Raw genomic sequence first — 15135 nt, 5'->3', positions numbered from 1 at the left:
ACTTGAATACAAATTTAATAATAAAAAATAGTGATAAAATGATAAAAAAAAATACTTAGAAGGAATATATGCAGTAAGTTGTTCAGATGTAATATTGTCTGAAAATGTGGTGGAGGATCAATACTTCCATCAGATGTTTCATTACGTAAAAATGGTGACACTTGGAACATTGCGTGAGAATGATGGTGGAAGGCTTCTAGCAGACCTTATGTGAAAATGGTGATGAAGGGTCGGTATTTTTCATAGAGTCAAGAAGGAAAGTAGATTTTTTTTGTTTTAAAATTAATTTTTTTAAGTAAGTGGTAGAATGACTTCTCGAGAAGCAAGAAGTCATATATTTCTACTTCTTGAAAAAGCTGCAAATTAACTTTTCAGGAAATTAAAAGCTTTTTTTAAAATAATGTCAAACACATAAATTATGACTTTTTATAATACAAAAGTTAAAAAAGGTAGCTTCTGCTACTTTCCAAACGGGCTCTAATTCTATCAGAAATCGGCCACTAAATTAATCCAATTGATAACAAAAGTTAGTTGTGAATAAATCTATTAAAAAATAATAAATAAATCAAACTAATTCGATATTTTTGTGGTTAACTAATTTAAAATAATAAAATATAAATAATTATTTTATTATATTTCATTCAACCTTAATTTAATTTTCTTGACTGGATGATAATTGGGTTTTTAAAATCCTGTACAAATATAAAAACTTTTCAATAATAGCAATGATAGACATAAACTGTATCAAAGAAAAACGACATATAAACATACATGCATCAAAATATTATTGATCATAATAAGTGTCGCCATCAATGTGCCTGTGCCAATAGGAAATTAAGACCGTATTTAAAAGAGAGATTGAAATTAAAAAATAAAAATTAGAAAATTAGGATTTAATTAAATTTTTTATTATATTTAGTATAAAATGTATAAAATTAAGTTATATTTTAGTATTTTATTTAATTTAAAATAAATATAAAGATGAAATAAAAATATTTATTAAAATATTTTTAATTATTAAAAAAATATTATTAAAATTTCGGTTATTATTTTTAAAAATTTTATTTTTTGTGTCTCTAATTTTTATAAACACTGAAAAAATTAAAATTTTGTATTCTAAAATTAAAATTTATTTTATCAAACACAATACAAGGTTTCAGTTTCCAATTCTAGTTCCAATATCTAAAAATAAATACTGCATAAGAAAGAAAAGGATAGTATTTTAATCTTATTTAAACAAAAATATTATTTGCACGTTAAAATAAATTATTAAAATTAAGTATTATATATTTATATATAAATATATGTGTAATTTAATTTATTTAATTTTTAATATATATTTTTATTTTAATATAAATTTATTTTGATAACTGATTTTAATATATATTTAGTATAGTTGTATTTAAAAAACAGTATTATAGTATTTTTATCGTGAATTATTTGGTCACAAAATGTCACTTACTCTTTTTTTATTGTTTATTTTAAAAAACAGTAACAAATAAACCGTTGCCTTATTAATAATAGACCCCAGTGGGATTCCTTACCACAAATAAATTATCTAGATGTTCATTTATATGTTATCTTATTGATCTAGCTAGCATTTCATACAGAAACATCATGGAACACCAAAGTGAAATGCAAGCAGCCAAACTTCTTAAAGCTCAAAGCCACATTTGGAATCACATATTCAATTTCATAAATTCTATGTCCCTTAAATGTGCTGTTGACTTAAGCATACCTGAAACCATTTATAATTATGGCCAGCCCATGCCACTTTCAAAGCTTATTGCTTCATTGCAAATTCATCCATCAAAATCCTCCTTCATCCATCGCTTGATGAGAATCTTGATCCAATCGGGCTTCTTCGCTACTGAGAATGTGGCCAACAATGAGCTCGAAATCGGGTATGTTCTAACGGATTCATCTATGTTGCTACTTAAGGACAGCCCCTTGAGTGTGACGCCGTTCTTGCTTGCCATGCTTGATCCCATCTTCACAAAACCATGGCATCAATTGTCCACATGGTTCAGAAATGATGATGCTACAACATTTGAAACTGAAAATGGGATACCATTTTTCGAGTTTTTTGGCCGTGAGCCTAGACTTAATAATCTTTACAATGATGCCATGGCAAGTGATGCTAGATTGGTTTGCAATTTGTTACTTGATGACAAGTACAAGGGCGTGTTTGAGGGTTTGGAATCATTGGTTGATGTTGGTGGAGGCACTGGAACTCTTGCAAAGGCCATTGCCAAATCATTTCCCCAATTGGAGTGCATTGTATTCGATCAACCGCATGTTGTTGCTGGCTTCGAATTTGAAGGAAGTGAGAACCTTAGATATGTTGGAGGAGACATGTTTGAGGCCATTCCTCCGTCTAATGCCATTTTGTTGAAGGTAATAAAATATTATTAGTTGCTTGCATTATGTTATCGATATAGTTTTTTGCTTCTTTTGAAATATTGTTCAATGGGCTTTCCTTTATTTTGAGAATTTTTTTAACTAATTAATTAAAGGCAACTTCGTTCTATATGAAATTATGAGTTGACCATTATTAAATATTAATTTTGTTATTTTCTATTTAGAATCATATGTTTAATTTTACTGGATTTAGAACTAAGAAGAGTTACAATGATGTAAAGGAGATCACTTTGATAAAGACACTAAAATTATCTATTTTTTTAAGACGTTTACATGTGTCATGATATTATTAGATATTTTTATTAAATTAGTTAATAATTTATTTTTTAATAAATCAGAACAAAATAAGTTTATTAATTATAGCAACAATAATAAACCTAATTGTCCGCATTATAATTATTAGACCCGATTTGATCCAATCGATTTATACAATCTAAACCGAATAATGTTTAATTTTTTGATAAAAAAATAAATATATCCTGATTTTTGTTTTAGAAAAAACAAAAAAAAACATGATCCAGTGAGTTATGTAAATTGATCGGTTCGACCGAATTTGATAACAATTGGATTTATTCTTATTGTTATAAAAAAAATCGGTTTTATTCTACTTTGTTAAAAAATTCAAAAATAATCAGTCCATTAATACGTCTAATAATAATGCGACACATAAATATCCTTAAAAAAAATGTTTTACGCGTCTTTATCAAAGCATCCTCAGAACTCAGAATTACTATCACTACAAGAAAAACACCCGTTCAAGTACACTTGAAAAGTGTAGCCAAAAGTAAAAAAAAAAAATGATACCTTAGACTAAGGCTATGTTTTTCGGGCTACGGAGACGCTTTAGTGGGGGAAGCCTATTCGGCCATTGCCTATTCTCAAAGGCTACGCTTTTCTGCATCAAAGGCTACGTTTTTGGCATTTGAAAATAGGATGCGCTTTTCAAGTGATGCTGTCTAGAACCAAAAGCTACGCTTTTCCGCTTCCATTTTTACTAGAATAGACTACACTTTTCAACGCTACTACATCACTTATAAAACGTAGCCACATTATATACCATAGCTACTCTATATAAGTGTAACCTTAAGTTCCTCATTATTTTTTTTTATATATATATAATATTCTAATAATCTTTTTTTTTTCTAAAACCTAATATTTAGTGAAATGATTATATATATAATCTTGTATTTTTAATTAAATTAGTAAAAAATTATAAAATAAAAATAAGCACATAATAATATCATACAATATTTTTTAAATAATAAAAATTATTTTTAAATAAAATATATTTATAATAAATTAAAAATATTAGAATAATCATAATTAAATATTCATATATTTCACACTAAATTAGGTATGTCCATATTAAAATATATATTAGACCACTTAAAATTTACTACTAATAAATTACTCAAAAACAAAATATTATATCCTACTAATTATCTTTTAATAAAAGTCATAAATCTTTTGATAGCAGAAAAAAAACTGTTAATATCAAATAGAGCACCTAGCTATAAGCACAGAGTTGCGAAAATTTAACTTTATGTCAAATTTTTTGGTGGGACTCTCTATTTAAGGGCGCTTGACAATAAATTAGTGTATGCATAAGATGGAACTTAAACTTTTGATATGTACTTAAATTTTTAGTAGATAAGCGAGCTTACCACTTAATCAATCCAAATAAATTCTCACTTGAATAGTTGAACCCTGTAATAATATCGTGGCTTCCTGTCCATAAAAAAAAAAAACAAAAAAATGCCATGCCTTGTTCATAACACTACTGTTCATTAGTATTATACGATCGTTTAACTAAATTATTAACGTACAAGAAAAATAAGTTAATTCGTTTATGTTCGATATGAACCTGATTAACTCGTTGAGTTGTACGAAATGAATTAAATTGATCCATTTCTAAACGAGTTGTGATTTCATTAGCTCAGTTCGCTCATTTGTACAAGCGATTTAGGCCAACTCGCGAAACCCGTCTTGATGGCTTGGGGGAAGGGATACATTTAAGGGAGTACTTATTAACAATCTTTAGTAGAGGTCCTAGAAGTATATATAAGGATAGAGACTTAGAAAAGATATTTGTATATTGAATCCATTGTATATAGTGTTTGACGAGAAATTTGAAAAGGATCAGATACATCGGTACAATATTTAGATAGGACTGTATATAAATACGATAGAGATTATACTCCTGATGAACCATGTGCCCTTAAGTGGAACTTTCTTGGGTCGCTCATTACTTTAGACAACCCAAATTGAGAATTAGGCGATAACATATTGCAGTAGATATGTGCTCAACATCGCTATATCTGAATTTTTCTATTATATGAAAGTTAAAATTGAATCTTCACATCAAGCACGCATGACTAGATTTTTCTTTTATTGATTTTGATAATAACTTTCAATTTGAGTTGTAATGCTCCAGTGGATTTTGCATGACTGGAATGACGAAGAAGGTTTGAAGATATTGAGAAAATGCAAAGAGGCAATCATGAAAAATGGTAGCAAAGGAGGAAAGGTGATTATCATAGATACGGTGATGAAGGATGAGAAGCAAGGTGATGATGAATCACTTCAAACACAACTCTTCTTTGACATGCTGATGATGGTGTTGCATTCTGGAAAGGAAAGAAATGAAAAAGAATGGGCCAAATTAATATTCTCTGCTGGTTTTAGTAACTACAAGATAACTCCAATTCTAGGAATAAGGTCTCTCATTGAGATATATCCATAACAACTTAATGACACAATAATAATGGATGAGAATATTGTATCTGAGAGTCCTTTAATTGTTTAATGTCAAAATTGCAGTTTACTCGTGTAATCAAGGTTCCTTTTGGTGTTCTATCTCAATTCAGCCAAACATATATTCGGACCCTATTTGTCCATGTATTTTATAACAAATTATTCTTATATTTATTTATTAATTTTATTCTCTTTCACATTTATTTTTTTATTTTATTCAATACTATTTAATTTCCCCTTTCTAGAATAATTAATAGGAGACCATTTTGATAAATACATTAAAAATGTCTTCTTTTTAAAGACGTTTACATGTGTCATGATATTATTAGACATTTTTATTAAACCGGTTAATAATTTATTTTTTAATAAATCAGAATAAAATCGGTTTATTATTAGCAACAATAATAAACCTAATTGTCCGTACTATAATTATTAGACCCGATTTGATCCGACCGATTTACACAATCTAAACTAAATTATATTTAAATTTTTTGATAAAAAGACAAATATATCCCTGATTTTTATTTAAAAAAAAAAAACAAAAGAAACCCATGATCCAATGGGTTATGTAAATTAGTCGATTCAACCGGATCGGATAACAATTGAATTTATTATCATTGTTATAAAAAAATTAATTTTATTCTAATTTATTAAAAAATTTAAAAATAACCGATTCATTAATACGTCCAATAATAATACTAACACATAAATATTTTAATAAATATCCTCCTAATTGATATACGCGGGATTTCGGTATGCAATCCGATCCATCATCTTTATGTGAAGTTTTGTTTAATAAATTGTCTTCATTATTTACGTGTCATTATTTAAATCGTACATGTACTTATTATAAAGTTTAAAATATTTATTTTAATTTTATGCTTAAGGTTTTAAAATTGTTTCAATTATAATAACCTTAAATACTTCTACAAAATTGTTGACGAAAACAAGTGACATGATAGTGAATGTAATTCATTTAAAATAAACATATCATTTTCATCCACTTTAAACGATACTTTTCAAGGATTAATATAAGTCATTAGTGCAAACTGTTATAGCAACTGATTGATACATCAGCCTATGTTGCCACATACGTATTGCATTGGTGATACCTTAGTCTAGTATTGGCAATTTGGCATACACTTATTAGAAATTGAGGACGAGAAGGAAACGATGAAAAAGGTCAAATCAATAGAAAAGTCTTGAGAAGGGTGGTATTCTACATGGTGGGGTCGTGGGGAAGATGACTTTTCAAATTAAAATCACCTGATGTTATTGTCGGTACTATGGTTTTTCTGGAAAAGTGGAGACTCCAAATATAATTTTGCTTGTATATGTGTGGTTTTGGTGAATTGGTGGTGTGATGAGGTCGCCAATAAATAGCTTTTGTTGTTGTGAAAATGTTCACGGGTGGAATAATTCCAAAATCTGTTTTTGGATCCTTCGAATATGGTGCAAACTGCAGCTGGTGATTGAGATATCAGTAGGGTATATATATATCATTATTGGCCTTTTATAGTGTACGTACAGATCTAGAGATACAGATATTTTCATTAATTGAGTGATATGTTGACACTTAGCATTGTGCTAGTTGGGAGGAAGCAGCTTGGCAGAAGTTGCCAGAGCTTGTGGTGGTATGTGTTAGGGTTGGTTTGTAATAGAGCCAGAGCTTAATTAATGTGATTAATTGGTAACTGTGTAAGCGTAATTTTACTTCTTGGACTCCGTTTTTTTGTTATGTCTTTTGTACTTTTTAATGGATTTATGATACAAAATTCTTCAGTTGTTACTGGTACACAAATGTGAGTATATTAATAAATTTAACTATATGTGTTATTTAAATATTAATTGAATTGGAAAACTGTTATAATTGAGTCTAAGCATATTTAGTTTAGACGGATGAAAATAACAAAAAGAAGAAGGATATTTAGTGAATCTTTGGTGCACAATAATTTTCTGTAAATATTAAAGAAATACATTTGATGTTGGGATTTTTTTTTTCCAAATATTCACTCTAAGTGATTTATTTTTTTTAATGTCTTCACCCTAAGTGTTTAAAAGAAAATTGAATGATGCGTTAGTTTTGAAATTTAAAATTTTATCTATTATGAGATTATCAACATTAATTACGTGCCTTTTTTAATCAGTGTTGAGCAACATATTTAAGAATGGAAATAATTAATATTTATCACTTAATATACTAAAAGGATTATATTATCAAAAAGAGTCCCGCTAGGGAAACAATAGGATATGTATACAATAGCTACAATGGGCTGTTTATTGAGCCCAATTTTTATTAAAAGAGCAATTAAACACAAATAATCCTAAATCCTAATTGTTGTTTACTTTACCCCACCCCCAAATTAATCTTATTTCAAATTTTTCCCCAATTACCCAATCCTTTCAGTTCCCACGCTGTGTCTTTCCTATCCAAAATCCTCCAAGTTGCTGCAGAGCCGCCTATACCGCCTTCACCATCGAACATCCAACCTCATCGGAGTACAGCTTCCACTTCAGTCAACCCACCTCTCTTGCATGCATGTGTCTCCATCGCCGGCACCCACCTCTCTTCCGTTACGCCCGCATTTTTCCCGTCGCGAGTCTCCCTCTCATCCCCCAGCAGCCCTGGTCGAGACCGGCCATCGTCGTTTCGGTCACGCGTTTTGGTGAGTGGCTCGCCTCTCTCTCTCACGCCGGTACCCAGCTTGGTGGTCCCGTCCTCCCTCCGCCGCCATACCGCTGCAGATCATCACCTCGTGTACGCTGAGCAAGTCGGCCCTTTTGTTGCCACGGCACCCACTCCCAGTTGAATAGGTTGGTTGATAAATATGTTTAGTTGATGAATTTGGGTTTGATTGTAATTCGATGTTCATGCCAAGAATTTCTTGCTGAGTTTCTTGATGTTCTTTTCATAATTAAGAACATATTGGTAGGGATTTGAATATTTTAGAACATATTGACCAAGTTCATGCTGTTGATGGTTGCATTAGTGTTTATTTTAGTGCGAGAAATTTTGCATTGGTGTTTAATTATCTGATCTGGTTAAAATGTTTCAAACTCTATGAAATTTTTTCCTTTTTCATTGTTCAGAAAATTTTCTTACCTATAAGCTGCTAAGTATGTTTCTAATTTCACACTAAGCTGGTTCGAAACTATGTTTATGGTTATAGTATGATAAAATTTCTGAAGATGATTGTTTTTAAATTTAATATGTATTTAAAATATCTTCTTAGAAGATGATGATGAGACTTGCTTCATTTGCTTGGTGGAGTTTGAAGATGAAGATGCTGTGAGCAAGCTCAGAAGGTGTAACCACATATTCCATCTTAGTTGCATTCAGCAATGGATAGAGCAAAATTAATTCTCATGCCCACTTTGTAGGTCCTTTTTATTTTCTCATAATCTTCATAACAAGGAATTCAATGAATACTAGATCTTATTTTTTTAATTTGTAACTTAGTTTATGTTAGTGGATCGGATACCAGTTTATGGCTAGCTAGTTTCAACATACATCATCTTTTAGATGATCATAGTCATATATACATAGCAATTTAATTTGAGGTTGGTTTTGTTTGACAGTAGTAGTTTTGAAATGTATCTCTATAAAAAATCAATATAAAGAACAATATTTTGCAGGAGATTGATGAGTTTCATCAAATTGTTGATGTCAACATATAATTGAATTAATAGTAATAGCTCACATGGGCTAACAAAAATTATTGTAGTGTCTGTCTTTTTTTAAAAAAGACTTGGTTTATTAATTTTTTTCCTAAATAATTTAGTTTAACTATTTTACTTGTAAAAAAAACTATTAAAATAGTCATTCGTATGAAAATATATTGAAATACTTAGTATAGATGGATAAATTTGAATCGTACAATTTACTTTGCGACATTTTATTTTATTGAATATAAAAATTTTTCTTTTGTAAGACGCAGGGTGATGTTTTACTAGTCACAATTACGTATATATTCTGTTCCTTTTGTAAAACTCCATGATTCTGTTGCAAATCTTGATAAGTTTGAGAGAGTCCCAAGTCTAACAGAATAATCATCCACGTAATATGTAAAATAACCATCCGGCTACTTAGAGAAATGAACATCCCACATTTGTATACCTATTTATACGTAAACCGAAATTAATAAAATAACCATCCAATTACTAATTAAAACAACCATCTGCACATCTAGTAAATTAAGCATTTAGTATATTTAACTTGTGATTACGTAAATAACCATTCACGTATGAATAAAAATAACCATCTGTCAATATAGTGAAATGAACATCTTGAATATTCGTTATTGACCACAACTTATAACACTTTTAGGATAAATTTCTCTTTAATCACATATTCATGATACTAAGGCATATGTTTTATAATTGAAAAAAATTTACAATTTGTGATAAATTTTCATTATGGAATATGACATAATTAAGTAGGATTTAGAAATGCAATAACATGTCTATTATAACTTAATAATTTATATCTAACTGCAACAACTCCAAACATACATAAATTCAATGAATGGTAAACTAAATCCAATTCAACAATATGACCACGTTCTGTCTCATCAGTTTCTAGCTCAGTCATATCCATCACTTCCACGACCTGTAATCGAACTCAAACAAAAAAAATCAACCAAAGGAATTAAGTGACATATGGTACTATATATAAATATCAACAATATAAACTACCAAAAAAAATAACTAACTCAAACTGGATTAAGCGTGTTAGTAAAATTTCAGTTTATAATAGGCACTATACTCACTATTTTTTAATAAAGTCTTTTAATCAGGCAAAAAGTAAACAACCATAGTGAAGTAAAAGTAACTCACTAGTTCACTGACGTGATTATGGGATTTGAACTAAATATTGAACAGGACATGAATTTAAAGTAGACATGTGTGTAATCAAAAGCAAGCCTAATAATGGAGAATGCAACTGTTATCTTCATATTGGCTAAATAGTATTTTGCCATTTGTCAAGGGGTGCAATGAATGTAACATTGACAAACAAATTTTATCATGCATATTACAATAGCTCCATAACTTCATGAATTGTGAATGAAGCAAAAGCTGTCACAGTATTTGGTTATCACTGGAAACAATGAGATCATAATTGACAAAGGCACTTGTGTTATGTTGGACAGTTGGAGCCTGTCTTCATGGTGTATGAATTGAAATGTTTACACTAGTGCAATCAAAAGGACTATCAATTAATTGAGAATTGAATCAAGAAGTGGTCCTTAAAATTCTCTTTTATGAAAAAAATCTCTTTTTAAGTTGAATTAAGAAAGTTTTAATTATTATTCTTTGAAAAAAAATCCAAACAATCAAAAATAATATTTAATTACAGTCTCATTGGAGCATTTTAGAAATGAAAAATACTCCTTGTATATCCAAGAAATAAATTTGAGAAACCAAGAAGAAGTGAAAACAAGGAAGCATACTCTGCTGTTGCTTTAATGCGTTCTTCCAATGTTGGGTGCGCGGTGGAGTTCCGGTGTCAGGAGAGGCAACTCCCATCAGCCATGGACGACTCGCGCAACGGAGATTGGGCGCTGCAGTTCGGGACAACGCTGATGGGCAAAGCAGTTGCTGCCAGTGACGGTAGAGGCGCGCGAAGGAAACTGGGCGCTGCAGTTTTGAACGGTGCCGACTCAGGTTCCAGGTCAGGTGGAGGCGCATGGATTGGATGTTCAGCGGCGAAGGAGGAGGGTTTTTGTGGGTAGGGTGACCATTGGTTCAAAAAAGGGAAATAGATGGAAATTAGGACTAGGGATTACGTGGTTTTATAACTTACGGTAACCCTAATTTTTTGTTTCAAATTTTAAATTAGAAAGAATTCAAAATTAATTAATTACCCATGATTTAATTTTAATTTCAATTAAACCCCATTGTATGCATTGTATAATAAGACTATTGTCTCCTCATACTTTCCCTATCAAAAATAAATTTATCATACACGTTATGTAAAGAAAATTAATTTATGTTCTCTTGAAATACACAAAAAAAATATTCAATTTATATTTTATTAGAATTTTTAAATTTATTTTTTATCAATTTGTTTAATCTGTATATCTTCTATCATTTAATACATATTATATTTTTGTACATAAGTATTTCTCAATAATTACTAAAAATATATAAATTTATATCACAATATATAATTAATAAAATTTAACATATTACAATACATAATATAATTACAAATAAACTAAAATAAAAAATTTATAAGTACATTTTTCAGTCTCTTATTATCTATCGCCTTCTTGAAAAATTCAAATAATAAATTATGTATAAAATATTATTAAATTAAAGACTTTTTTCTAACACTATATTTTAACTTAACAATATTTTTTGAATAATTAACTTTTGCATCTTCTGTTCTACTAGTACATTGAAGAATTTTAAATTGCTTAGCTTAAATAGCCCCAAACTATAAAACAAGAGAATATCTCGAACCTACACTGAGGTACTGACGACAATTCTCAAATATCGCAAAACCGAATAGGATAAATGAGATAGAATGTAATAGAAGCAAACAAAAAACAGGTGGAACGAATTACCTATTTTTAACGGTCAAATTGATTAACTAACATTTACATCTTCTGTTCTTTCTCCCTCAATGATTAAGAATTAGGGATAATAATGGAATGAGTAGGGCGAATTTTTTCAATAACCCGCATAAATGATAAAAAATTAAATACTAACTCTTTCAAGCGAATACCCAGCCTCGCTCTTATAATTATTAAAATTCAACAAATAAAATTAAATTTTAAAATTTATATAACTATTATTACATATATAATATAAATTAAAATAAAAATTTAAATATGATATAATATTATTAATTATTTTATTAATTATTTTATATATATTACATATATTATACATTATATATAACAGAGCAAATATTATCTAAATCCTATTAAAAATGCAAAAGATTAAAAAAATAAGATTATTTTTATTAATTTTTAATTATATTTGAATGTGAATTTTAAACAAGGAATTTAAAGGATTGAGAACAACTTAATTGTCACTAGGTTAGAGTGTTTCTTGTTATAAATTATATTTTTTAAAAAGAAAAATGTTAGTTATCTTTTAATTTTTTGTCTTTAATCAATCTTTTAATTCAAACAATATTATTAAATTAAATTTTAATTAAAATATATCTATTAAATGCGTGTGAGAAGGACAATAGCTCTCATTGAACTCTGTGGAATGAGTTCTTGAAAGGAGAAGAATGTAAAAGTAGGATGAAAATAGAGAGGTTGGAGATGAGAAGATGAAGAAGAGAGAGAAAATAAAGGGAAATAGTTTTGTAAAGTGAAACAGAAAATTTGGAGATTTTTATTAGTCATGAGGCTAATATATATACATCAGGAAACAAATTCATCTGTAACAAACTTGTAAGTGACCAAAAATATCTACAACTAATTATCACTTTGTTAGTTATCTCTAATTGCTTTGATTTATAAATTAATTATCTCTAACAAATTATTATTAACTTATTGGACTGAACCAATCAAGTCACAATATTTATTATATATCTCTAATTTTAGAGTCAAAATATGTCACATGTCACTTTTTCATGGTAATTAGAATCAAATATTTTCTTCCAAAATTAAGGAATTTTCCTCCCCTTTTTATTAATTTTATAACCAAAATGTGCCACATGTCACTCTCTCATTGTAATTGAAATTAAGAAATTCTTCCTTCCTCCTTACAAATTTTACAACTAAAATGTGCCACATGTCACTCTCTTATTACAATTGAAATCAGACCTTTCCCTCCAAAATTACAGAGTTCTCCCTCGTCTCTCTTCCTTTCTCCACCTCTTTCATTGCTTCAACCACTCCATCTATTTTATATATCATTATCAATATCAATAATTAATTACTAATTTGACAATCAAAATGTGCAACATGACATTCTTTAATGGCATTAAAATTAAAATTGAAATATTAAAATTGAAATTAAAATATACATATATTATGTATTATATATTACTATCTAATTTAATAATCAAATGTATCACATACTCACATGACACTCTCTTATTAAAATAATTTAATAATCAAATGTATCACATGACACTCATTAAAATTGAAAAAAAAATATTTTTTTTCAAAATTAATAAATTCTCTTCCTAAATTAATTTTGAGTTAATTTTATAACTATATGTATAATTTTTTTATGCTAATATCTAATTATATTTTTACGGGTAAGAATACTAGTTCCTATTTTATAGATAAACATGTTGATAATTAAAATTAATGACTTTGCAAAAGAAAAAATTGTTGCAAACATAAAAATTAATTTTTTTTAACATCTTATTCGATAAAAACTCATTTAATATTTTTTTTATTATTAGTTATATTTTTTCACTACTCATTAGAACATTAATGTTTTTTAAATTATTAAAATATATGTTCATAAAAATTGTTTTTTTTTAATTATAACACATCTAAAATTATTAAATTATATATAAAATATTTTTAAAACACATCTAAAATTATAAATGTAAAATTTAAATTTAAACATTATAAATAAAATTTATTTTTTATATCTTATTTGATAAAAACGTCTCTAATATTTCTTAATTTTTTATTATTACTTAAATTTTTTCATTGCTTATTTAAGCATTAACGTTTTCTAAGTTAAATTTTTTAGATCTTATTCAATAAAAATATACCTAACATATTTTATTATAGTATTAGTTAAAATTTTTATTATTTACTCTAGGATTAGTATTTTTCATTTTAAAGTCTTTATTAATTTTAAAATCAAAATTTTGAATTTTATTTAATTTAATTTTTGAATGTGTATTTAAATTGTAATTTGTTAGTAACATTTTAAAATTGAAATAAAAATTTTAAAATTTAAATTTGAGTTTTATTTAGTTTATATTTTAAATGTGTATTTAATTTTAAAGAGATACTAAATCTATTTAGATGTATTTGTTTTGTTTTTTTAAATATTATAATAAAAGATTGAATAAAAAATTATTTTTAAAAGATATCTAATTAAACTGTTTTAAAAATTATATTATATAATCATATATTATATTTGTAGTTAATATATATAATCTAAAATATTTAATTAAATATTATTTTATATTTAATTTAATTTTTTATTATTTTATATGCATTTTTTATATTAATATTTTTTAATTGTACAACCCAGTTAAAAAAATCCATGGAACACGACGTGACTTCCTCAATTATCCTCTTCCCCAACCCAACACCTTTTTTCAAACTATTCCCATGATCTAAAAACAAATGAACAGAGACCCATAAGGCCATAACCCAAACTCACCAACTCACCAATTTGCCCGTTACAGAGGCCAGCACACAGAGGGATGAGTCGCATTTGGCTTCACCATCAAGCCGTAGCTTAGGGAGACAATTGCTGGCAAAAATATGTTCCATTCTACAATGACAGTATACGCGTCAACCAAATAATGAATCTTTGTATATCTGTATCAATTTTGATCTGTACCGGAGAGTGACCCATCATTATTTTGTGCTAAAAAAATTAATTTAGGATATAATAAATTTTGAAAGAAATAAATGATTCCATGATTTTCTAAAAAATTAACCTCGTCTAACAACATATATAATCTTTTTTAATATAAGTGGTAAATAATTTGTGTATGTGTTTAATTTTTTTATGAAAACATTTAAATAAATATATTTAAAAAGTGCATGTAAAATATTGAAAAAATTTTCAATTTTTAGATAATCATTTAATTTTTGATACTTTTACTAATATATACTACTCTTTCTCAAGTTCAAACTCTATACAGGATGCATAATTTTTTCAGTAGTTTCTATTTGTCAATTTGTTTTGCTTTATTATGAGGTTTTTAAATACTCTATTACTATATGAATTTAATTTTAGTAATATCTGAATTTTGTAATGATTTAATTATTTAAATTTTTCAAATAAAAATAT

At 27.6% G+C, this 15135-nt stretch overlaps 1 protein-coding gene across 1 annotated transcript; it reads left to right on the top strand.

Annotated features, from left to right (window-relative positions):
* Positions 1 to 1599: 1599 nt before the first annotated feature.
* On the top strand, positions 1600 to 5292 carry LOC130940652 (probable O-methyltransferase 3). The gene is made up of 2 exons (XM_057868857.1): positions 1600 to 2397; positions 4856 to 5292. The coding sequence occupies exons 1-2, from the start codon at positions 1618 to 1620 to the stop codon at positions 5162 to 5164; spliced, it is 1089 nt and encodes a 362-aa protein (XP_057724840.1). The 5' UTR covers positions 1600 to 1617; the 3' UTR covers positions 5165 to 5292.
* Positions 5293 to 15135: the final 9843 nt, after the last annotated feature.

The sequence above is a fragment of the Arachis stenosperma genome, chromosome 7 (genome assembly GCF_014773155.1).
Source record: "Arachis stenosperma cultivar V10309 chromosome 7, arast.V10309.gnm1.PFL2, whole genome shotgun sequence".
Lineage (NCBI taxonomy): Eukaryota > Viridiplantae > Streptophyta > Magnoliopsida > Fabales > Fabaceae > Arachis > Arachis stenosperma.
This window is presented reverse-complemented; position numbering and strand designations above follow the sequence as displayed.